The sequence below is a fragment of the Podarcis bocagei genome (genome assembly GCF_964188305.1).
Source record: "Podarcis bocagei genome assembly, chromosome: 7".
Classification (NCBI taxonomy): domain Eukaryota; kingdom Metazoa; phylum Chordata; class Lepidosauria; order Squamata; family Lacertidae; genus Podarcis; species Podarcis bocagei.
In genome coordinates, this window is record NC_138132.1 from 86132119 (window position 1) to 86154549 (window position 22431).

The 22431-nt window shown below is 47.4% G+C and overlaps 1 protein-coding gene across 3 annotated transcripts in view; it reads right to left on the reverse strand.

The window, feature by feature from the left end:
• CUX2 (cut like homeobox 2) overlaps window positions 1–22431 on the reverse strand; it is a 259733-nt gene that overhangs the window by 42138 nt on the left and 195164 nt on the right. The window contains exons 5-8 of one of the 3 annotated variants that reach the window (XM_081202920.1): window positions 15009–15146; window positions 13589–13712; window positions 10004–10080; window positions 3119–3185 (exon numbers count right to left, since the gene is read on the reverse strand). In XM_081202920.1, coding sequence (XP_081059046.1) covers window positions 3119–3185; window positions 10004–10080; window positions 13589–13712; window positions 15009–15146 — 406 coding nt within the window. Of the gene's footprint in view, window positions 1–3118; window positions 3186–10003; window positions 10081–13584; window positions 13713–15008; window positions 15147–22431 lie in introns of those variants that run through there. The other 2 variants (XM_081202921.1, XM_081202922.1) reach the window with 2 other exon arrangements.

The window sequence follows — 22431 nt, forward strand, 5'->3', positions numbered from 1 at the left end:
TGCTCTAAACCAGCCTTTCTCAACCTGTGGGTCCCCAGATGTTGTTGAACTACAACTCCCATCACCCCTAGCTAGCAAGGCCAGAGCTCAGGGATGATGGGAGTTGTAGTCCAACAACATCTGGGGACCCACAGGTTGAGAACCACTGCTAAACGTTATATCTTGAGTGTGTTTGTGTAAATGTACCAATTTTCATACAATGGACACGTTCTGCAGTGGCATACGACTTCCCTGATTGATGATGCCACCTTCATTTTATTTATTTCATAAAATTTACACACCGCTTGGTTGTTTTAAGAACCAGTTTACAATGTGCTGGATTGCTCCGGTGACAAAACTCGCTCCATAGCCTCCATCTGGACCTCTCTTACATTTGGTTAATGCTATATAGTAAGAGGAGGGACGCAGGTGGCGCTGTGGGTTAAACCACAGAGCCTAGGACTTGCCGATCAAAAGGTCGGCGGTTCGAATCCCCGTGACGGGGTGAGCTCCCGTTGCTCAGTCCCAGCTCCTGCCAACCTAGCACATCAAAGTGCAAGTAGATAAATAGGTACCGCTCTGGCAGGAAGGTAAACAGTGTTTCTGTGCGCTGCTCTGGTTCGCCAGAAGCGGCTTAGTCATGCTGGCCACATGACCCGGAAGCTGTACGCTGGCTCCCTCGGCCAGTAAAGCGAGATGAGTGCCGCAACCCGAGAGTCGGTCATGACTGGACCTAACGTTCAGGGGTCCCTTTACCTTTACCTTTAAGGGGAGAGGAGGACTTGCTGCAGAATCTCTAAAAGGATAAAGCCTCTCTCTCCTCCCCCCCAACCCCTAACCCCACACAAAAGGAATGTGGATGCCAAACTCTGCCCCCACCTCATCCTTCCTTATTCAACATGTAGCAGCTAAAATCTTGATCAAAGGCAACGTTTTTTTACCACCTTGCCCTAAGCAAACAGTCGCAGAGGGCATGATCAAAGAACATGTGGTTGGGCATGATAGGAGTAAGCGTTCCAAGTCTGTTGCATAATCGGAACGAGAAATGTGGGAGATGCATCTAAACAGCAGGCAGGCCAGGAGAATGCTGAAAACAGCTGGAAGAGGAGTGGGGAGGGGCCACGACAACACACCACCCATTTCTGGCTGCCTTTCTAGGATGCTGCTGTGACCTTAACATATGAGAGTGCTGGAGGTGAAATAGTTAAACAGGTTACCCAATCAGGACCCAGGGGGTGGAGTCAGAGGGACTATAAAACCAGCTCTGGGAAGGGCAAAGGGAGGAGTTCGCTGGGTGGTTGGTTGGAGTGTGAGTGAATTGGGGTAGAGTTTGGGGGTAGGTTGAGTTAGTGTAGAGAAATAAGCTGAGTCAGGAACAGTTAGGAGTTAGGAAGACAAGTAAATATCTGAGAGGTGGTTTAGTGAGTGAGAGCAGGTAGCGGAAGTTATAGGTCTGGATAGGCACCCCATGAATTTAATTGACTGATACGATTTATGAAACCACACGCTTGTTAAACTGCAATAAATAAACAAAAGTTTATGTTCCAATTTAACCCTGACTGGACTCAGTATTGTACCAGGTAGGGCCTGGGTGGTGGGCAGCGAGAAATAAAGTGGTGGCACAGGGATCAATAGACGGTGAAAGGTCCGGGGACCCTGTGTGATCGCCACAGCTGCTTGCCAGAAAAAGGAGGCTGGGAAAAGGCACTCCTGCCCTGTGACAAAAAAAAAAACGAACCCCAACTGGGACACGACCAAGGAAAATAAACACAAGAGCGTCTAGTGAAGCTCTGTGAAAGGTAAGTTGGCCTCTCAGGGATCTTGCCCCCTCCCTCACCTGCAATAGGAACATTATGGGAGCACATCAAGGAACAGAATCAAGCTGGAGCAGCGTGTTTTCTGTTGCTTCAGAGGGGAGCATTCAGACCAGTGGATTCAAATGGCAAGAAATGAGATTCCGACTAAACCTTAGGAAGAACTTTCTGATGAAGACAGAGGAGTGATCTTTCAGCTGTATTAATGTGTATTTTTATCAGTGTTACAGAACGTACTTGTAAATTGTTATAACATGTTTTAATGACCTGCTAACAAAGAAAGGAAGGTGAGCTGATAAGTCTATCTGATTTTGTTGGGCTTTTGGTCACTATGGCCCTGGCTCTCTTGCTAGATTTTGTATTATTATTTTGCAGCTGCCACTGCCACCGCTGTTTTATTATCACATTTTTATATTGCATTAGGTTGCTATAAGGTGTACATTCTTTGTTTCTTCAGCTTGTAAACCGCCTTGAGTATTGTAAGATAGAAAGGCGGTATACAAATAAAAATTGATGAGTGATGATGCCTGTTTGCTATTTATTCATTTCGTTCGAGTGCTACAATTTTGCATGTTAAAAGCAGTGACTTTGAGCCACTTTGTGTGGGATGTGAAACACAAGAGCAGTCAAGTACAACATTCCTAGAGTGAACATGTTTAGACATGGGGAGGGATGTTTGTCCAGCCAGCAGGTAAACTTCCTGTTTCCCTCTGGGCTGGGACAGACTTCCTCTGCACGTGACTAGAGGTGGGCGTAGCCTCACCTGTGTAGGTAATGATAAAAGCACAGGGCAAGGCAGCCATCTCTCTCTTCCCTCTCTCTTTCACCACATGCATCGAAGAAACAACATCTACTGAGTGAAAGATGCTCCCTTGGCTTCCAGCCAAGAGTGGACAAAGGGACTGTCTTCTTATGAGATAGATTCCAAGTGTATGTTACTTTTCTAAGCTAAGTCTGCCTTCTGGGATCAGATTGTGAACAGAATGTGAGTGAACTCTTTTTATACTTTTGTAAAAGACTGTGTCGTCTCTTCTATTTTATGAGGGAATAAGGGGAAATTACCAGAGTAGTTATTATAGAGGCTTTAGTGAGCCTGAGCAAACGCATCCGCTGTGAGTTTAAAAGGGGGAATGTTACTCTGCTGAAATTGGGGAACTTGTTGACACAAGTTGGATAAGGATATAATTAGACAATATATCCTCTCCTGCATCCCTGAGCATTCCCACACTTTGGACCTCTTTAGGTGGAATAGCAGCTGAGAAATGCCTTAATGCAAATAAACGACTAAATAAATGTTACTGAGTGGAACAAGTAGAGGGACTTACTTTGAAGCCGCCTCTTCGTCGTATTTACACCGCAAGTCGACCAGCTCTGTCTGGGTTGCCTTCAGTGCTGATTAGCAATGGGGGGGGGGGGGGACAACAGAAGCAAAGGGTCAAAAACACCCTTCCACTGGAATCTGATAGATCATATTTGCTCTGGACAGCAAGAGAGAGATATGACCTGAAGCCTTTTTCAAGAATATTACTCTGCAGTAGCAATTTGGATGTGGCAAGCATCACTGGGAAGGAGATTTTAGCAAAATACTAGGACAGACGTTGCTAACCTGGTGCCCACCCAAATGTTTTGAACTACAACTCCCATCAGTTGCAGCCAGCAACTTTAGCTGTGCCCCCCATCAATATGAAATTTGTTGCAGGTTTTACTGGTTGATGTAATAGCCTAAAACTCCCGTGAGTCATCAGCCATGCTTGATTTAAACTGGGCAACCCGTTATCTATCAATAAAAGGCAAACAAATATCATCTGGTGCTTTGCAGAGTATTAGTAGCAAAATGAAAGACCCCTGTCTTGAGCTTACAATGCTGTCATTTAACCTATTTTATTTATTTGTTTTCATAAATTTATATACCGCTTGATTGTGAGAAACAAATCTGAAAGCGGTTTTAAAAAGCAGCAGCAGCAAGGAAATTGTAAATAAAAAAACAGTTAACTACAGCTATTTTAAAACATTCAGAAAATAATAATTAAAATCAGCAGCAAACAAAAAACAGATTAAAATACGCGTAAAAACATTCTGCAAACCTCGATCAGCTTTCCTAAACAAAAATGTTTTGAGCAGGGGCCAAAAAGAGTACAGTGGTACCTGAAACTGTTCTTAACCTGAAGCACCACTTTAGCTAATGGGGCCTCCTGCTGCCACGCCACCGGAGAACGATTTCTGTTCTCATCCTGAAGCAAAGTTCTTAACCCAAGGCACTATTTCTGGATTAGCAGAGTCTGTAACCTGAAGCGTATGTAACCTGAGGTATCACTGTACAGCGAAGGAGTCTGCCTGGTGACAATAGGCAGGGAGTTCCGAAGTGTAGGTGCTGCCAGGCTAAAACATTTGGGTTCTTAGAAATGCAGAATGGGCAATATGTGGCTCTGGGAACCAGGCTAATCCTGCAGATTGAAGTGGGAGTATGCTGGGTAAGACGATCTCGCAGGTAAACTAGTCCCAAGATGTTAAGGGCTTTACATACTCATAATTTATAACACCTTTAACTTGGCCTGGTAGCAAACAGGCAACCAGTGCAGATCTCTGACCTCACGGTTTGTATTCTGACAGGGCCTCGCTCCTGTCAGCAATCGTGCTGCAGCATTTTGCACTGACTGCAGCTTTTCGATCAAGTGCAATGGATGCATACACTTGTTTTGAATGCCCTTTTTTTAAAAAAAAAGGTTTAATTCTTTGCATTATACTTTTATCTGTACTTGGATCTGCTTTGGGAGTAATTTGTTGCTCTTACTGTAGAATATATATATATATATATATATATAGACAGCTGGGGGAGGGTGGGCAAGGCATGAGAAACAAAAAGTTGGGAAGGAATGCATGCTACTGAATATACATAGAATATACTGAATATACATAGATTTAGACTTAGGCCTTGTTCCACTGAGATGATAAACCTTTGTCAAGACAGTACCACTTAAGACAGCATATGATCTATGTTACGGAAAAGCAGCAATGCGAGAGTGAGCTGCAGGTGGCTGCAAAGCAAAACAGGATGTTGATGTTTGGGACTGTACCATGGGAACAAAGGGACAGTCTATTCACTGTACTGAGCACCGGATGTTAGCTCAGAGTGTCATCTGACCTGTACTGGAAGTACAGGGGTGGAGTTTATCTCTCTGCTGTTTGGAGTTTGAACTGTGCAGACGCGTTTCTCTGTACTGCTGCAAGGACAGAAATAAAACATGTAAATACATTTCTGTCTGTCTCTTTCCCCTCCCTGGGGAGGCAGGGAGGAGGGGAGAGTGGTGTGTTCTTCTCACGCTTGAGGAGGATCGCCGATAGTGACCTAGCCTGTATCCTGCTGGGAGACGCAGACGGGGAGGTCAACAAGGATCTTAAGCCGAGTGCCTGGAGAGTGGCCAGTTTCCCTCTGATAAGGCTTAAGAATCCGACATCTGGTAGCATTGCCGGTGGTTTTGATCCATGGAAATCTGCATGAGAGGTTGATGGATCGTTCTTCATCCTCTGCACCAAGGGAAGGAAAATAAAGTCAATGTGCAGCTGGAAGCTTCACAGACGGCTGGGCATCGAGACGAAGTGAAAGCCGAGCGACGGAGCCCCAAGGTATGGAGAATTTATGGCAGTGTGAAGTGAACGCGTGAAGAAAAAGTCTTCGGTTCACTGTGTGTCTGCGTTTGGCTGAAACCAGCACAGGAAAACAGCCGAATACCTTGCATACCGAGATAAGGCTGGAATGCACAGTTGCTAAGCAACGGGAAGTCAGTGGAGTGGAAACTTACTGACTGGGGCTGGAACACAGAAAGTGTTTTGACTATCACGCTGTTCTTTGCAAGGACTTTTAAGCAGCTTGCGGTTTATCTGCCAAGTGAAGAAGGCAGATAAACAACCAGGAGTGACGCTTGGAATTTTACAGGCTCGGTAGTGAGAGCTGAGGCTTGGATTCAAAATGGATGCCAAGAAGGGGGGAGGCTTACCTTACCCACCTCCCCTGACTAATGACAATTATTCATCTTGGTCTATAAAGATGAAAGCCCTGCTTCAGAATCAGAGGATTTTTGGGGTGATTGAGAACCCCATTCCAGCAGCACCAATGCAAGGTTGGAACTCACAGAATGTGAAAGCCAGGACGGCTATTATTCTGTGTGTCTCAGATGAGCAGCTCGTGCATATCCGGAATTTAGACAACGCGCGAGAGATTTGGGAGACGCTGCGTAGAACACATCAGAGAGATGCTGGTTCTTCAGTGTTGCTGCATTTTGAAAAGCTGACCAATCTGAGGCTTGCGCCTGATGGAGATGTACAAGCGCATTTGACGGAGATGAAGTTCCTGCGCCAGCAGATGGCGGAACGCAATTTCCCTCTACAGGAGGAGGTATTTTGCTTCATGATTATAAACAGCCTTAATCAGACTTATAAAACTGTTGCCAGTCAGCTTGGTTCCCTACCGGCCGCGGACCTGACCGCGGAGAGTGTGTGCCGTTGTTCTGAATGAACACGATCGCCTTGCAGCACTGGATGTGAAGGACAGGGGGAGAGTAGCACAGGATTCTGACTCCCCCACTGCTGTTGCTACAGGAGAGCAGGCTGTAGCTTTGAGCGCTGTCCGATGTTACAATTGTGGACAGACTGGGCATCTTCAGCGGAACTGTAAGAAGCCACGTCAGCAGAAAGGAGCTAAGGGGAGCTCTGCGAAGCCTGAGGCGTCAGGCAAAAGTCATACCAAGTCCCAGGTGAAACCTGCAAAGGCTTTGATGTCGAAAGGAACCACACCAGAAGTGGAGAACATGTTTGTCATTGACACGGGTTGCTCAAATCACATGACCCCACACAGAAGTCTGTTTTCAACGTTTAAGAAGCAAAGCTTCACTGTGAAGCAGGCCCAACGGTCAGGAGCTGGAAGCGACCGGGGTTGGAACTGTGTATCTTGAGAGTCTGAACTTGACTATTAACAATGTGTACTTGGTTCCTGAGTTGAAGTTCAATCTGCTGAGTGTTTCGCAGATTGCAAAGAAAGGACTGAAACTGTCCTATGATGATGAAAGCTGCAAGATCTTCAAAGATGGAGAGTTGTATCTTTCTGCCAGAGAGAAAGATGGACTGTATTTGTTGACTTTTGATCAAAGTGATTACATGAAATGTAATGCATTTGATTCTAACGAAATTTCTCTCACAGGTGTGACCAAGGACGCCCGGAAGGTGACCAGGGTCGACAGAGCTTTTCAGCGGGTGTATGCTGATGTGATTGGTCCTCTAGCACCATCTAGAGGCAATGCAAGATATTATCTTGTGTGTGTGGATTGTTTCTCTCATTATGTGTGGGTATATACATTAGAGAAACCAAAAGAAGCCTTAGAAAGGTTTAAGGAGTTTTGTGACAAGGTTAAAAATGTGCATGATGCTAACATTGGTTGTCTTTTCACAGATGAGAAGCCATTTTTTCTTTTACAGGATTTTCAGGAGTTCCTGCAAAAGAAAGGGATTAACCACAAGGTTGCTGTTTCAGCGGAAGCGTGGAACAGGGGTGTCTGTGTAAGGGTGAACAAAGAATTGCAAAAGGGGATGAATGCGCAATTGCTTAGTTCACATTTGCCACATGAGTATTGGGCGGAGTCGTTAATGTGTTTTAATCACACGTGGTTGAGAAAGGTTTCAAAAGATTTGGGAAGTTCTCCTTTTGAGAAGCTGTTCCATAGAAAACCTTCTGTTGCCCATTTTAAGGTTTTTGGGTCTCATGTGAGAACAGAAGCTCCAGGTGGAGTAAAGAATGCCAGAGGCATTTTTGTGGGATATGAGAAGGGTCTCTACAGAGTAATTTTGTCTGAATCTGGTCAGGTGATTCTCACAAAATTTCTAGAGAGTGCTCCCGAACAGGAGAGAGTAATTGTTCACACATTTCCCACTGAGGACGATTCGGTTGATGATGATGATTTTACTGATTACAGTGGTGATGAAAGTGACAGTGATAGCTCACAGAGCTCAGTTGACACAATCATTGAGAGGAAGTCTCACATAATGGATAGGCCTTCACAGATGGCAGAAGAACCACTGTTTACTATTGGAATTGGTTCTCCAAAGAGTCCAGAGGCTGAACCAGTGAGCAGAGAGGATCAGCACCTCATACGTAGGTATGAGAGAGTCACAAAGGGTGTACCACCCAAGAGGTATTCAAAAGAGTTTGCTAACTTAGCTGTTGCATGTGTTGCTATTGTTAACAACTCAAGACAGGTTGAAGCTGTGTCTAAGTCAGAGACAAAGACACAACAGAGAGTTGCTAGCCAAGGTAATGCAGATGCACTCATTCCTTCGAAGCCAGACAACTAGAGAGGTACACTGGGGAAACCAGTGGCGGGGAGTTCCGAGGGTGGAACTGAAACAACAGGGGAGTGTTATATATATAACAACTGTTTGTTTTCTTCTCTGGATCACACTTTGCTCGCAACGCACATTGATACTTTTGGGGGAGTATGTTACGGAAAAGCAGCAATGCGAGAGTGAGCTGCAGGTGGCTGCAAAGCAAAAAAGGATGTTGATGTTTGGGACTGTACCATGGGAACAAAGGGACAGTCTATTCACTGTACTGAGCACCGGATGTTAGCTCAGAGTGTCATCTGACCTGTACTGGAAGTACAGGAGTGGAGTTTATCTCTCTGCTGTTTGGAGTTTGAACTGTGCAGACGCGTTTCTCTGTACTGCTGCAAGGACAGAAATAAAACATGTAAATACATTTCTGTCTGTCTCTTTCCCCTCCCTGGGGAGGCAGGGAGGAGGGGAGAGTGGTGTGTTCTTCTCACGCTTGAGGAGGATCGCCGATAGTGACCTAGCCTGTATACTGCCAGGAGACGCAGACGGGGAGGTCAACAAGGATCTTAAGCCGAGTGCCTGGAGAGTGGCCAGTTTCCCTCTGATAAGGCTTAAGAATCCGACAATCTACCTGTTTCTACATATAAAAGACCTCCCTGCACCTAGAAAGCTAGCTACCAAGGTTCCAAGCTAGCTTTCTGTGTGCAGCAAGGAGGATTTGTTCTGTTTCGTTTGGAGAAATCTGAAGTGGTGCAACCCAGAGACCCAGGTTGATACCTCCTTCTTTAAGGAGGAACAAGCCCTTTGTTTTAATTGGGGGTAGGACTATGTAAAAGGGTCGTTTAGAGGCAGTGGGTGATCTAATGAAGGATTGGAAAGGAAGGGAAGAGAGAGGTGGGACTGTGCCCTAGGTAGAAACACCTGGGGTAGTAGAGTATTGGACCAGGACTTGGGAAATGAGGCTTCAAAGGCAGGCTTAGGGCCAGTCACCTCCCAGCCTAACCTACCTCACAGGATTGTTGTGAGGACACCACGTACGCCATCTTGAGATATATGGAGTAAATATTGGGTGGGTGGGGTGTATAAATGTCATAATAAACAAATAAATTAGAGGTGGCAAGGGGAAATCTCTGGAGTCATTTGAAACAAAAGGAGACAAATAGAAAGTTGGAAAAAGAAAACTGCCTTCAGTTAAAAGGTGCTTGTATGTTTGGGTTCCCCACTGAGCCTCACAGATGCACGAATCCACAGAGGGTTATACAGTGGTACCTCGGGTTAAGTACTTAATTCGTTCCGGAGGTCCGTTCTTAACCTGAAACTGTTCTTAACCTGAAGCACCACTTTAGCTAATGGGGCCTCCCGCTGCCACTGTGCGATTTCTGTTCTCATCCTGAAGCAAAGTTCTTAACCCGAGGTACTATTTCTGGGTTAGCAGAGTCTGTACAGTGGTGCCTCGCAAGACGAAATTAATCCGTTCCGCGAGTCTCTTCGTCTAGCGGTTTTTTCGTCTTGCGAAGCAACCCTATTAGGGGCTTAGCAGATTAGCGCTATTAGCGGTTTAGCGGCTATTAAAGGCTTAGCGGATTAGCGGCTAAAAGGCTATTAGCGGCTTAGCGGCTTAGAAAAAGGGGGGGAGTGAAAAAAAAATCAGAACACTTGCAAGACGTTTTCGTCTTGCAAAGCAAGCCCATAGGGAAAATCGTCTTGCGAAGCAGCTCAAAAACGGAAAACCCTTTCGTCTAGCGGGTTTTCCGTCTTGCGAGGCATTCGTCTTGCGGGGCACTACTGTAACCTGAAGCGTATGTAACCTGAAGCGTATGTAACCCGAGGTACCACTGTACACGAAGCTAGAGGAAGCCTCAGGAGCATTCTGGTCACGAAAGAGCTACCTGAATGGAGCACTTTGATCTTCTCTTCTGCTTCCCCCAGCCGAGCGGCCAAAGTGATCTGTGCTTCCTGCAGGCCCCTGGAATGAGACAGATGTCAACTGACTGCTCTTGAGGTAATAAGGCAGTCGAATCCCAGCCCGGAATAAAATTGCCACTTCTCCTGCCAGTCAGCAAGTTTGAACTGGGGTAAGAGACGGGCTGACTGAGGAGGCCCCCGGACGTTGTTTTTATTGCACATTTGTGATGACTTGTGCTCTTGATGCTACTGGGGAGGTTATACGCGAACCCATTTTCAAATTTGTTTTGAGCCTGCAAAAGTTTGGGGGCAGCCAAACTGCTTCCCTTCTGATCCGTGCGCATCAACTTCCTGCTGAAATCCCAAAACTTTTAAAAACATGAACGCTCTGCTTAATTTTTGTCCTGCTTTCGTTGTGCTACAGACCCTCTGGGCACAGTGGCGTAGCGTGGGGGGTGCCAGGGGTGCCGGCCGCACCGGCCACAACATTTGGGGGGGGGTGCGAGTCCAGAGGGAAGGGACAAGCAATCGAGGCTTGTTTGCGGTGGGGGGTCGTCGTCTCCGTTTGGCCGGCCCCCCTCGAGGAAGCGGGAACCTCTCCAAGGCGCAGCGCGCCGTCGGTGGAGGGAAAAGAGCCGCGCAGCAGCAGCAGCAAAGCCAGGAGGAGGAGGAGGCGCCGCCTGCCGCAGGATCCGATCCGAGCCTGCTAATCGCTTGCTGGGAATTAAGCGGCTCAAAGAGGCAAAGGAAGAGGTGGAGCCGCTGGCCCGGCCGGGAGGAAGCTGGAGAGAGCAGCGCGCCTGGGCGCGGCGAGGTTGGGTAGGTGCACCCTGGCTGGCTACCCGCCTCCCGGGCTCAGTGCCTCCATGACCCCTCCAGCGGCGATGGGAGAGATGGGGGGGGGGTCTGGAGCAGCCCCGGCTGGCCTGCTCCTGCTTCTCCCCCGCCTCCTTCCCGTTGCCGGCGCCTTGATCTCATCTGGATCAGGGACGAAACACGCCCATCCTTTGCTACTCCTTGTCGGGTCACTGCTTCATTTCTCCAGGGAGAGAGAGAGGAGAGGAGAGGTGCCGGGGATTGCCAAGCGCGTGTGATGCAAAGGGCCTGGCCACGCGCAGGCTGAGCTCCGCGTGGCGGGGGCGGAGGGAGGCGCTCTGCACATGCTTAGGAGGCGCTCGCCAGTGGTGTAGCGTGGGGGGTAGGGGGGCCGGCTGCACCGGGTGCAACATCTGGGGGTTAGGGTTAGGGGGCGCAAATCCACAGGTTAGGGGGCGCAAATTACTTGCCTTGCCCCGGGTGCTAACAACCCACGCTACGCCACTGTCTGGGCAGCATCGCAGAACTAAGGAGAATGAATCGGCTAAAGGAGCTAGAGGAGAATGAATCGGCCTCTAATGCGCTATTAGCTGTGCTAGGAATGTGTTGCAGAAAGTAAAACATCAGTCTGCAGAAGTCCTGAAAAAGCAACAAAAATGTGAATGGGGAGATCCTGGACTCTCTACATCCCGAGTAGTAAAGAGACCTAATTCCTTTAGAAAGAATAGCTGGGCACTTTTGCAAAAAGAGCCTTCTGAAAAAGTTCCTGGCCAGCTCGATGCTGTTTTTAACAACACATTTTGTGTGGATTACAGCCATTGTGTGTTTTAAATTCCTGCATGAATGGATTTCAGATTTTTCTAATAATTTCTCCCCTCGTTACTGATTCCTGCAAAGAGGAGCATTTGTGTTAAAAATACATAGGGGGGGGGAATCTAATGTTTTACCAATAAATGCAATGGGTTGAGTGGTAGGGGCTGCACAAATCCTCTTGCCAGGTTGCCAAGGGAGGAACTTGGAGAGGCGACCAGCCTCTTTCCCAGTGCGTTTCCGAGCACAATTCAAAGTGTTGGTGCTGACCTTTAAAGCCCTAAACGGCCTTGGTCCTTTATACCTGAAGGAGCGTCTCCACCCCCATAGTTCAGCCCGGACACTGAGGTCCAGTGCCGAGGGCCTTCTGGCGCTTCCCTCACTGCAAGAAGTGAGGTTACAGGGAACCAGGCAGAGGGCCTTCTCGGTAGTGGCGCCCGCCTTGTGGAATGCCCTCCCAGCAGATGTCAAGGCAATAAGCAACTATTTTACTTTTAAAAGACTACTACCCTGTTTAGGGAAGTTTTTAATGTTTGATGCTGTATTGTTTTTAATATTCGGTTGGAAGCCGCCCAGAGTGGCTGGGAAACCCAGCCAGATGGGTGGGGTATAAATAATAAATTATTATTATTATTATTATCTGTGGTGGCCCCCCCCATCCCACGTTCTACAAAAAGCACCACATAGAGTAGCACAAGACCCCTCCCCTCCTTGCAAGCCCCTCTGGTATGAACAAAGGACTTGCAGGGGGAGGCTGTGTGTGTGTGTGTGTGTGTGCGCAAGGTTATTTTCTCTACAAAAAGGAAAGGAGTAGCATGCCAAGGTTTATGGATCCCTCTCCTCAACTCTTCTCTCCTCCCAAGTCCTGATTCTGAAACATGTGTTTGATCTCTATCTCGTGGAAGAGGAGAATCAATTTATTTCATAGAATTTATGCCAGGTTTGATTGACGAAAACAAAACAAACAAACTTCAAAGCAGTTTGCAAAAAGAATAAAGCAACCAAATGGTCAGAAAAAAACGTATTTAAACATTCAAATAATAATTGAAATAAGCAATAATAAAACCAAATTAAAACACATGTCAGAATTCTACGTATCTGGGGTAAAGGTAAAGGTACCCCTGACAGTTAAGTCCAGTCGTGAACGACTCTGGGGTTGCGGCGCTCATCTCGCTTTACTGGCCGAGGGAGCCAGCGTTTGTCTGCAGACAGTTTTTCTGGGCCATGTGGCCAGAATGACTAAGCCGCTTCTGGCAAACCAAAGCAGCACACGGAAACGGCGTTTACCTTCCCGCCAGAGTGGTACCTATTTATCTACTTGCAATTTGACATGTTTTTGAACTGCTAGGTTGGCAGGAGCAGGGACTGAGCAACGGGAGCTCACCCCGTCACGGGGATTCGAACAGCCAACCTTCTGATTGGCAAGCCCTAGGCTCTGTGGTTTAGACCACAGCGCCACCCACGTCCCACATATCTGGGGTAGGCTTGCCTAAACAAATATGGCTTTAGCAGGGGCCGAAAAGAGTATAGCCAGGGTGCCTGCCTGATGTCAATAGCTGGGAGTTCCAAAGTTTGGGTGCTGCCAGACTAAAATATTGAGTTTTTACAGACATGGAACGAGTATTATATGGCACTTGTGGCAGGGCCAGTTCTGCCAACCGAAGTAGTTCAGTGGGCATTTATGGGGTAAAGTGATCTCTCAGGTGAACTCGTCCCAAGTTGTTAAGGGCTTGGGACAACAGCAACACCGTGGCCTTGTATTTATGCTGTTGGGGGTCTCACTCCTGTCAGCAATTTTCGCTGCAGTGTTCTGCACCAATGGCAGCTTCCAGATCAAGGGCAAGGGGAGCCCCACACAGAGCGCACTGCAGTAATCTTTCTTTCTTCAGATGTCAGCACCCACTCCCCGCCACCCAAAAAACCACAAAAAACTACTCACGTACTTTTGCTTCTCGACTTCATTTCTGTGGGGCGAGTTTTCCGCAAGGAGTGCTTTGCTGTTGATGCTGGCGAGCCGGGGCACCTCCGAAGCAGCCAGGCCGGCCGGAGGGGTCCCTTCCCTTTGCTCTGGGGGTGTAAAAACCAGACCCATTAGCACAGTAGGGAAGGGCGGGAAGCAGCAGAGAAGCCTTCAGAGACCACGGTAATTTGGAGTCCCAGCAGGGGAAACAGGGTTCTGAGAGCAGCCCTGGTTCTTGCCAAAGAAGGCAGCTTCCTGGCTTGGTTGTCTCTGCTAATGGCCTCCTTCAGCAAGGCAAGGCTGATGGGCAGAGTGAAAGAAGACTCTGCTCATGTCAGGCCCAAGTGGGGGCACATTCTCTCTGCGCTTCCTGCAGCTTCGTGTGCAAATGACGGGGATGGAGTCAGTGGCGTAGCGTGGGGGGTGCCGGGGGTGCCGGCCGCACCGGGCGCAACATCTGGGGGTTAGGGTTAGGGGGCGCAAATCCACGGGTTAGGGGGCGCAAATTACTTGCCTTGCCCCGGGTGCTGACAACCCACGCTACACCACTGGATGGAGTCTCCTTTCCCGCTGCTCGGCAGCACCGGCTATTAACGCTCATAATTTACGGAGGCAAAAAGTCCTCTGGCCTGAGGATGGGGACAGAAGCTTGCATTTAGCCCCCTAACACCCCCTGGGAAGTTTGCTCCCACCTGCCACAGAGTGCCATGCAAGCCACACTAAAAAAAACCCACAAGTTAATTAAAAACAGAATCTGTGCCTCAAGAACAGCAGAACTCTGTGTTCTTTATGCACAACACGAAAGCACACAACGGGCCATTCGGAAACTCTCCATATTCATGCAAAAAGAGCCTGTAGAACCGTCAGATTGGCAGAATTCTAAGTGAGACTTCTTAGCTGGGGCTGATGGGAGTTGTAGTCCAAGAGGGCCACGCTGGCAGGGGCTGATGGGAGTTGTAGTCGAAATTGGCAACCAGTGCGGGTCTGTGAGCACAGGTGTTCTATGTCCTCTTGTAGGAATAAAGTGTTTACTATTTGGACCACATAAATGTGTGTGGGACTGGTGTGTGTGTGTGTGTGTGTGTGTAGCAGCAGAACCCTGCATGTCCAAAGTTGATAAAGGCAATAAAAAGAAAAAACTAAAGACACTAGGACACTGGGCATTGAAGGCAATCAGTCCCCCACATCTGTGCACTTTCAAGCATATAATCGCAAGCATAAGGACTAGAAACTTGGCTGTTTCCCCACTAAATGAGAGCTGGGATTCCAGGGGGGTAATTCCATGGCTTTCCACTGCACCCCATGTATGTGCATCAGTTGCACAGGCCTTTGCCCTCACTCCATTCTGCCTCTTGGTACAAACAGCTTTGCTTGAATCATATGGGGCTTGTTGGACCTGGTACCTTTTGCACAAAGGAGCTCCGAGTTCTTCTTCTGCGGCCTGTTCAGCTCCTTCAAAGGTGGGTTTTCAGGACCAAGGCAGTGCAGCTGCTGGCGCCGGTCTTCAAGGCTCCGCGCCGTCTCGAGGGCAGGTACAGGATCTAGACAAGGGGCAGAAGATGAACAGAGGTAGTACCAGCACCCATGAAGTCAACCCATCGAGGAGGCCACTCTGGCAAGGCAAGATGGCGCCAGTCTCTGAATTTTATTTCCTCATTTCTGGGGCCAGCTCCACGTCTGAAGAGAGCCTTGGAAAAATCCCCATTCTTGGTGGGACTTAAACTACAGGCGACAATGGGAGGCTGTGAGCTTCCATTTTAAATCTCCCACAATCCCTTTGGGCGTAGGAGCACCCTGAGGCATCATGGGCAATTCAAATGATGGCTTGCAGACCTAGGCAGGCAGGTACACCGGTGGGCTGCTGCAGCCTAGTCAATGTGGCACAGCTGATGGCACAATTAGATTTACACCCTAAGGAGGTCTTTGGGCAAACAATTTAGCAACCATTTAAAAAACCCACAGCCATTAGAGAAGAGTAACAGCCACAGACTAAGAAGCAGAAGGTTGCGAGGCAGCAGAGGTGATGATCAGGGCACACGGCCACTTCATGTGAATTAAAGCTTAAGTTATGACAGTACCAGAAACAAAGTGGTCAACTCCATTCCGGAACTGGAACGCAAGTGGGGCTCACAGAGCTGAACCCCTCCTCTCCCACTCAAAGATTTCCCGCAAGGAGAAAAGTAAAATTTCGGGGAAGAAGATTTGAGCTACTTTTCAAAGTGTGGGGTATGGGTGGAGGTAGCATTCAATCCTGTTATCCCGCCCCCCACTGCCCACAAACAATTTTTCTGCTTTCTATGTTGTTTGATCAAGAGGAGGTGTCCCAGAACATGCACGCACCCCCTACACTGCAGAGGTGAACCAACTCTCCTTCAGGGGCACTGGTGCAACATTAACAGTAATTTTCCTGAAGGAAAGCCCCAGCGAGTTAGGCTCCAGGGAGTCCTCCGAACAGAGCTTGAAAACTACTGTCCTCAGAAATGCCCACCAAGCCGGTTGAAAATGTGCACAGAGGTTCAGCTGGCCCCACACTTCCCAGGGGAGCGATGGTGCTCAGGCAACCGTTCCTCAACGCACGGAAGCACTGTGCGCACTGCTGAATGCGCACGCCCCACGCTCTGGAGAGCAGCCAGCATCCCTGCAGCTGTTCTTTAGCAACACCGAGCTCTGCCACACAGGGGATCCCCGTCGCCTCTCAAGCTACTTCCTTGTATTTAAATCATTGCTCTTAAAAGGGAATCAAGATGCAAAACAGTTCGCGTAACAAGTCATAAACGACCGTAACTCATTCCAATGCAAATGAAGATCAGGCCGAAAGTATGAGGAATAAAAATGCCTTAGCACATGTCTCTGTGTGTATACATTCGTATTCAACCTCAACAGACGTATTAAAGAGGGTGGTTGGAGAGGAGAGGAGGATGCAAGCAAGACTAGAAGATTGTGGAATTTGCCCAGGTACATCCAGGTTTCAGCCGACATTACCTGCCACACTTCTAAACATTGTCTTTGCAGCCCATAAAAAGCCAGAAACTGGGTTTTGAACCCAGAGTGTTGCCAGCTTCCTGCAGGAACTCTAGTGCATCCCCCAGCCCTGAATTTACAGCAGCTGCCTGGGACCAAGCAACACACAATGCTATGGGGGTAAGCAATGAAGAAAAGGTAGAAGAATCAAAGGCTGGTTCATGCCCCCTAACAAAGAACGGCAACCCCAGAAGCCCAGATCTTACAGTCCTTTCTGCCCGTCACCAATATTGCATTGTACAGATGGTACATAACACCAGTGCAGTTAGGGAAAATGTACAAAACTAGTTCAAATATATGTTGGAAGTGAAAGGAAAAGGAGGGGACATTTTATCATATGTGGTGGGATTGTAAGGTAATTAAAAATTTTTGGGAAATGATATACAACGAATTGAAGAAAATGTTCCATTTAACATTTGTTTAAAAACCTGAAGCATTTTTATTAGGGATTGTAGGGAAAGATCTGCCAAAAAAGCTGGAAAACATCTTCATGTATGCGACAACGGCTGCACGAGTTTTAATAGCACAAGGATGGAAGACTGAAGAAACCCCAACTAAAGAATCATGGCAAGAAAAATTGATAAGACTATGCAGAACTGGCAAAACTGACATACAAGCTACGGGACAAGGATAACTGTGAGTTTAAAGATGAATGGGAACCCTTTACAAAGTATTTGAAGACGCAACAAAGCGAACTGGACTCCTTGGCTGGTTTTGAATTCACAAACTTTTTATGGATAACAATCAGCTAAATAGTTTGAGGATCTATACAACTGTGTAACATGCAGAAAACAGCATTTTTAGAGAAATCAAAGGCTGGAACTGAGGGAAGTCGGGGGTGGGGGTGGGTGGGTTCTATATAGGGAGGGAGGGGGAGGGAGGAAAATGGAGGGGAAAATAAGGATAATATGTTTTGTTTTAATTTTGAATAAAAAAGTTATTAAAAACCGAAGAAGCCAATATTGCCGGACCTGTGAACAGGAGAGCCGATCTAAGCGACACAGTCTCTTGCAGCCCAGGCTTAAAGGATTTCCCATCCCGCTCCTATTTGCCACTGCAGGCCTGCCAGAGTTACTGTCCAACAGCACATTCCGCCAATAATGGCTGTTTACTCAGGCCGTTGCGGGCGCAGACAATGGCGGTTTCTGCAGAGGTAAGCAGGTGCATTCCAAACAGGCCTCCTCCTTTCCGTCAGCGAGCCGCCATCATTAGCCGGCATCTGCTCAGCGGGAGAGCTCCATTATGCCTCCCAGGGCCGATGTAATTATACATTGACATAATTAACCCAGCAAGCCCATTAGGAAGGCCAGCTAAAAAATTCATCTATAATTATTTGTTGTGTGCATGCTAATGAGTCCATCTGCACTGCCATTGTACAACACGAACAAATTAATTTACAAGTCTGGATCTTTTTTAATAAGTTCAAGAAAATGGCTCCCATTGTACTAGACTCATGTTTCTTCCTTCCTCTATTTTTGTTTTCGTTTGAGCGGGGAGGAGGGGGGGAATGAGACGAGGAATCAGGATTTCTAGGGTCAAAAATTAGGGAGACTAGGAAGAGAAGGGACCAGGTGAGTTTTTCTTGCTAATATGGCAGGTGAAGGCAGCAAGAAAACCAGCCCTCAATTATGACAATAAAAACAAGGGCCAGCATAGTAACAGGCAGGAGAAAAATCAAAGGCAGCTATTAAAATTAAAATTAATTTTATAATGAATGATTTTAGAATGTTGTTTATGCTGTACTTTTGTACTGTTTTATTGTTGTTAGCCGCCCTGAGCCCGGCTTCAGCTGGGGAGGGCGGGATATAAATAAAATTTATTATTATTATTATTATTTTGACTTTTCTTGTGAATGGTGACACGGAGGTGTTGCTTGCCACGAGATCCCTCATTGTCTGAAGGTAAAAATCTGGACAGAAAAGCTTCCCCCCCTCAAAAAGTCATTGTTTAGACAATTCACAACCGGAAACCGACTGCAATATTCTGGATATGTCCTGGAAGCTCTGGATGTATGGCAACCCTACAAGGGGGTGATGTTGAGGGATGATGGCGGAACTCCAAGAGGCAACTGGTTTTTCTGAAGGGGACCTCCTCCTGACCGCTATTTTATGACAGAACTTGGAGACCCCCCCTTCTTGTGTTTGCTTTTACTCCACATCACAGGTTGCTTGATGCAGGGGAAATGCAAAGGGAAATGATATAGGGGCACATGGTTGATTTTGCCACAAGTTAAAGGTAAAGGGACCCCTGACCATTAGGTCCAGTCGTGGCCGACTCTGGGGTTGCGGCGCTCATCTCGCTTTACTGGCCGAGGGAGCCGGCGTACAGCTTCCGGGTCATGTGGCCAGCATGACTAAGCCGCTTCTGGCGAACCAGAGCAGCGCACGGAAACGCCGTTTACCTTCCCGCCGGAGTGGTACCTATTTATCTACTTGCACTTGGACGTGCTTTCAAACTGCTAGGTTGGCAGGAGCAGGGACCGAGCAACGGGAGCTCACCCCGTCACAGGGATTCAAACCACCGACCTTCTGATCAGCAAGTCCTAGACTCAGTGGTTTAACCCACAACGCCACCCATGCCACAAGTTATACAGGGGGAAAACAGGTTATGGGGATGCCATCTTACAGTGGCAGCATCATTTATTTCTTTTTTATTTAAAGTGGACTTCTGTCCTTACTCAGAGGGCAAATGGTATATTTGCCCTGGGTTTATACAACAGTGTCCAGTCGTAAGCCTAGGTGAAATCACTTCAGAGACTGCATCACTAATAACTAATGATATTCTCTCTCACCCAGAGACACAAAAACAAGATGACAAGCAGACATTGCAGGCAAATATATATTCTCTACCCAGATAAGAACATTTTGCTGCCTGAGATGGAATAGTGAGTACCCGAGGCAACAAACTATTTTGGTACTTGAGGAAGAAAACCCTACACGCACCTCTCCTTCTCCCTGGCTCTATCAAAATGCAATAATAATAAATTAAACAACTATTTGGTGTCCTTTCATTGATACCCAACATCTGCCGCCTGAGGCCACCACCTCACTTTGCCTAATGATAGGGCCGGCCCCATTTGTTCCCTTCCACCTTGAGCATCACCTTCAGAAGGCCCAGTTCTGGATGCTGCCACACTTATCATAATGTTCCAGAGAAGCAATTCACCCTGTAAAATGACTCCACCTGCCAGGCTGTTTCTGAGTGTAATTCGAAGTGCCGGTTTTGACCTTTTCCAAGCTTGAAGCTACTTGAGGGACTGCCTCCTCCTGTATGAATCTACCCATCCTTTCAGACCAGGCGTTGCACCCTTCCTCCATTTGCCACTGCTGTCTGAGGAATGCTTTGCACCAATGTGTGAGGGAGCTTTCCTTGTGGTGTTCAGACCCCATCTGTGGAACTCCCTGCCCCAAGAGGTCACAATATGTTATTCTTTAGTTGTGTGCTGCCAGAAACTGGAGATATTTCTTTCTTTCTTTTTAAGCAAGCTTTTGATTCTGCTTAATTTGATTTATTGGGTTGTTAGTCTTGGCTTCTTTTCCTGCGATATCGCTATCACGCTGGTCACTGTGTATTTAACAATGGATCGTTCTTATTTCTTATGCTTTTGCAAGACACTTTTATAAGCAACCCCTTTTGGGAGGGAAAGAACGGGGTGTGCATTTTTATGGAAATAAAAAATATTCCTGGCCTTGGAAAGTCTCCACCAGGAATGAGAAATCTCTTTCAGCCCAAGGGCCATATTCCCTCATGAGCAAATTTTTTGGGGGCCACATTCCAGTGGTGGATAGGGCCAGGCAACAGCTGAGACTCTTATCTGTGTACAGGTGATTATATTTCGGCCAAGGAAATGTGGAGGTTTCTACACACAGAGAGACACTCATCCTTTTCCCTGCGGTAACTTGGAGCAGGGCCTTTTGTGTGGCTGCCCCTGGTCTGCGGAACAGCATCCCTGTCAAGAAATGACAGGCACCTGCCATCTGCACCTCCTGGAAATAGTCGAAGACATTTTTGTTCCAACAGGCTTTTCCAGCCGGATAAAAGGGTTTTGGCAAACCACAAAGGTCCACTTGTAAGGGCTTTTGTCTTGTTTTAAATCTATTTGTTGTTTTTGTGTTCTCAACCGTTTTTAATTATTTTGTGTGCAGATCGCCTTGAGATAGTGGTTTAGAAGGCAGTTAAAAATTAATTGTATTAACAATAAAAATAGAAGCTGATACCCAGTGAAACAATTTACTCCTTGAGAGTTTTTAAAAGCCCAGGCTATTCAAATAGGAAAGCTTCCTTGGCTGTGTAGCAGGTGGATGCAAATTCCACTCCAGCTAGCAAACAACATGAGCTGAAGTTCTGCCTGCCCTATAGATGGCCATCCAACCTCTGTTTAAAAACCTCAAATGAAGGAGAGCTCGCCACCTTTCTGAGGGAGTCTGTTCCACCGTCAACAGATCTCTTACCATCTGAAAGTTCTTCCATCTCACCCTGCAGAAGAGGGTGTCCCCTTCTTAGTGTATCACACTTTTGCAGCTCAGAGAAACTCCAAGAAACTGGAAGGCAATAAATCCTGAGCCAATAAAAGGGGCACCAGCGTCTTTTGCCTGTCTTATGATCCACCTGTAGGACGGCCAGCTGTGGTGGATCATCAGCGAGAGACGTCGAGCGTAGCTGGGTTTGAAGCAGGGAGGGTGGAATAAAGGACTGGATAACTTTATGGCTGTTAATATCATTTGCAGCTATGCAAGCTAAGATAACGATATGGGCAATTAAACCTCATGCTTCAGGGTGTGAGCTGATGAGAATCCGATGGAGTTCGCACCATGCCACCTAAGACTGTGTGTACGCTCTCCTTTTATTTTGCTGCCAGGGTGCTAGCGAAGGTGGCAGAATAACGGTGCTTAGAGGGCCGGTGAAAAGGATCTCAGGCAGCAGCTGGGACTGGGGAGGTGAGGATGCAAAAACAGCTCTGCTGGATCTGGTCAAAGGTATATAAAGTCCAGCAACTTGCTTCCTACCGTGGTCAAATCCTCCAGGAAGCCCCCAGGCAGAGCTTGAAGGCAATAGTCCTTTCCTGCTGTTTTGCTCTCCAGCAACTGGTATGGGACGCGGGTGGCGCTGTGGGTAAAACCTCAGTGCCTAGGACTTACCGATCGTATGGTCGGCGGTTCGAATCCCCACGACGGGGTGAGCTCCTGTCTTTCGGTCCCAGCTCCTGCCCACTTAGCAGTTCGAAAGCACCCCTAAGTGCAAGTAGATAAATAGGTACCACTTTCTAGCGGGAAGGTAAACGGCGTTTCCGTGTGCAGCTCTAGCTCGCCAGAGTAGCTTCGTCACGCTGGCCACGTGACCCGGAAGTGTCTTTGGACAGCGCTGGCTCCCGGCCTCTTGAGTGAGATGAGCGCACAACCCTAGAGTCGGACATGACTGGCCCGTACAGGCAGGGGTACCTTTAACTGGTATTCTGTGGTATACTGGCTCTGCATATGGAGGTTCCCCAAAGATTTCCTGACTATCACAGCTACTTCTGCAATTTATTTGCACAACAATTTGGGGGGCCCTAGCCCCCCTCCAACAAACAAACAAACAAACAAACAAACAAACAAACAACTGTGAGCAGCATAAATATATACAGCTGAGTACAATGAAATGCTATAAATCCATCAGTAAGCAAGAATACACAGGACAGCAAAATCACAACACAGGAGGACCATTGGAACTCTTCTCTAATTAATAATAATAATAATAATAATAATAATAAATTTTATTTATATCCCGCCCTCCCCAGCCAAAGCCGGGCTCAGGGCGGCTAACAAC